General features: G+C 43.5%; 1 protein-coding gene across 1 annotated transcript; it reads left to right on the top strand.

Moving 5' to 3' along the window:
* The first annotated feature begins 1,891 nt into the window (after positions 1–1,891).
* On the top strand, positions 1,892–2,398 carry LOC136488919 (uncharacterized). Its single transcript, XM_066485690.1, has one exon. It carries the CDS (start codon positions 1,892–1,894, stop codon positions 2,396–2,398), a length of 507 nt encoding a protein of 168 aa, XP_066341787.1.
* The last annotated feature ends 286 nt before the right edge of the window (positions 2,399–2,684 follow it).

Here is a 2,684-nt window from a genome sequence, read left to right as displayed (position 1 = left end):
AGGAGAGCGTGCGGTGAGAAATGTTGTACTGACCAGACTCACCGGCGCATCCGGTCATTCCTGACCTGTCATGTTCGGTCCCATTTTTTGTGCTCTGGAACCTCTCTGTGGTTGACTAGACTCTAAGTGACACAGAGTCAGGTCATTTTGAGGAGCATGTCTGGTCAGTCTTTGACTTACGTGCTGATCATTTTTGACCATTGAAATCTAAAGAAAGCAGCTAAATGATGGGACGCGTGGCAGCCATCTAGCGACCAGACTCGGGTGACCTGACGTGGAGCCGCGTGTGGTCAGGTGCGTCTGGTCAGCTCGCGGCTGGCTAACGGCTCTATTTCGAAGGGACATCTAGAAATAGTGTTTGGCCGGTCCTAGGCTCACTCTCTTGGCACTTTGACATACTTGACATCCTTGTGAGCCTAAGCAAACACCTCCCACTCATCTCCATCATTGATTCATCACCATAGTGAGATTGGGAGTGATTCCTAGTGCATTTGCTTGAGTGATTACATCTAGTGGTACTTAGGGATCATTGTGGCTACGGAGTTCTTGTTACTCTTGGTGGTTGCCCCCACCTAGATGGCTTGGAGCAGCGGAGGAGCTTCCGCATGTGTTGGTGATTGTTCGTGGCTGGCTCCGGTGATTGTGAGGGGTCTTGTACCTTCCCTGGTAGAGAGTCGAAAGGTAACTCTAGTGGATTGCTCGTGTCATTGAGTTACCTCACTTGTGGGTAGGTTCTTGCGGTGTCCAATTGTGTGGACGAGGTTCGTGAAACACCTCTTAGCCGCTAAACCACCAAGTGTTGGTCGACGCAACGGGGACTAGCATGCCAGCAAGCACGTGAACTTTGAGAGAAAAATTGGTTGTCACTTGCCCTTTGGTATTCTCCTGGTGATTGAATTGGTATTGATCTTATGGTTGATTCACTCCTCTACACAGCGGTATAATCACCCTACTCACTCGTTTACATTCCCGCAAACTAGTTGTAGCAAGCTCTTTAGTGTAGCTAGAATTGAGATCTTGCTTTGTAGCTTAAGATCATCTAGTGGAGCTCTTTAGTGTAGCAAGTGTGAGAGCTCTTAGTGAGTAGTGACTTAGCCTTTTGTGTGCCTAGTGATTATAGTAACTAGAATATTTGGATAGGTGGCTTGCAACCCTTGTAGAGCTAGAGCAAGTTTGTATTTCATTATTTGTCATACTAATCAAATTGCTCTAGTGATCTTGTAGATTTTTAAATAGGCTATTCACCCCCCTCAAGTGGTATCGGAGCCATGGTCACCATTTGTTTCATGGCTTAACAACCTTTGGTGCAAATTATGGCTCAAATTGTGTTCAACCATGTTGGAGGTAAACCACCATTTTTTGATGGCATATCTTTTGATTATTGGAAGAGAAAGATGAAGATGAACCTTGGTTCAATCAATGACAAGGTGTGGGATGTGGTAGAGAATGAGTTTGTGATCATTGACCCTACCAATCTCACCGACAATGATAAGATCAACAAGCAATACAACACTATGGCACTCAACACAATATACAATGGCATTGATTCAAAGGTGTTTGAGCAAATCAAAGATCTTGAGAAGGCAAGTGAAGTTTGGGTGAGACTAGAAGAAACATATGAGGGCACTTCAACGGTAAAAAGTGTCAAGCTCTACATGCTCAAAGACAAGCTATCAAACTTCAAGATGAAGGATGATGAGTCCATTCTAGAGATTTTCTATAGGCTACAGTCATCATCAATAATCTCAAGAGTTTGGGTGAGAAGGTGAAGGATGAGGACTTCTCTCATAAGTTCTTGATGTGTTTGCCAAAGAGATTCAAGACATTGAGAACTATCATCTTTAGAGGTGGATTGAAGGATGTCACTCCAAATGAGGTGCTTGGTGATGTGATGACCGAGGACCAATACAATAGTGATGGTGAAGAAATTGTGAAGGAGGAAGACAAGAAGAAGAAGAGTGTGCCATTCAATGCCAGCATTTCATCCTCCAAGAACAAGAGCAAGGGCAAGGCTAAGAAGGAAGAATCAAGTGATGAAGAATGCTCTCATGATGAAAGTGATGATGAAGCACTAGCTCTCTTTGTGCGCAAGTTTAGTAAGATGATGAAGAAGAAAGGCTATGGTGCAAGGAAGAGAAGAGACCACTTCAAGAACAAGGAGTATGTGAGGTTGTGTTACAAGTGCAAGAGCCACGATCATGTTGTAGTGGATTGTCCCAACAATAGTGACAATGAGGATAATGAGAAGAAGGAGAAGAAAGAGAAGAAGGAGAAGAAAGAGAAGAAGATGACCTTCAAGAAAAAAAGGGTGGATCCTATGTTGTCATATGGGATAGTGATGCCTCCACCGATGATGATTCAAGTGATGATGACAAGGCATCCAAGAAGAAGGCTCTAGCAAGCATTGCTATCAACAACAAGCCTTCCCTATTTGACACTCCATCATGCCTCATGGCCAAGGGCTCCAAGGTAAAATATGATGAGAGTAAAAATGATGATAGTGAAAGTGAAAATGATAGTGATGATGATGATTTCTCAAATGAACAACTAATGAACATGCTAGAACAAGCCGACTCAATAATTAACAAGAAAAGCAAGAAGTGCAAAGAATTGCAAAAGAAGCTTAGTGCTCTTGAGCAATCCTTTGATGAGCTCAACGCTACTCATGAGAGGCTAGTGGAAGC

This window comes from Miscanthus floridulus, chromosome 10, assembly GCF_019320115.1.
Source record: "Miscanthus floridulus cultivar M001 chromosome 10, ASM1932011v1, whole genome shotgun sequence".
Taxonomy (NCBI): Eukaryota; Viridiplantae; Streptophyta; class Magnoliopsida; order Poales; family Poaceae; genus Miscanthus; species Miscanthus floridulus.
The sequence above is the reverse complement of the archived record's forward strand: the minus strand, read 5'-3'. Positions and strand labels throughout refer to the sequence as shown.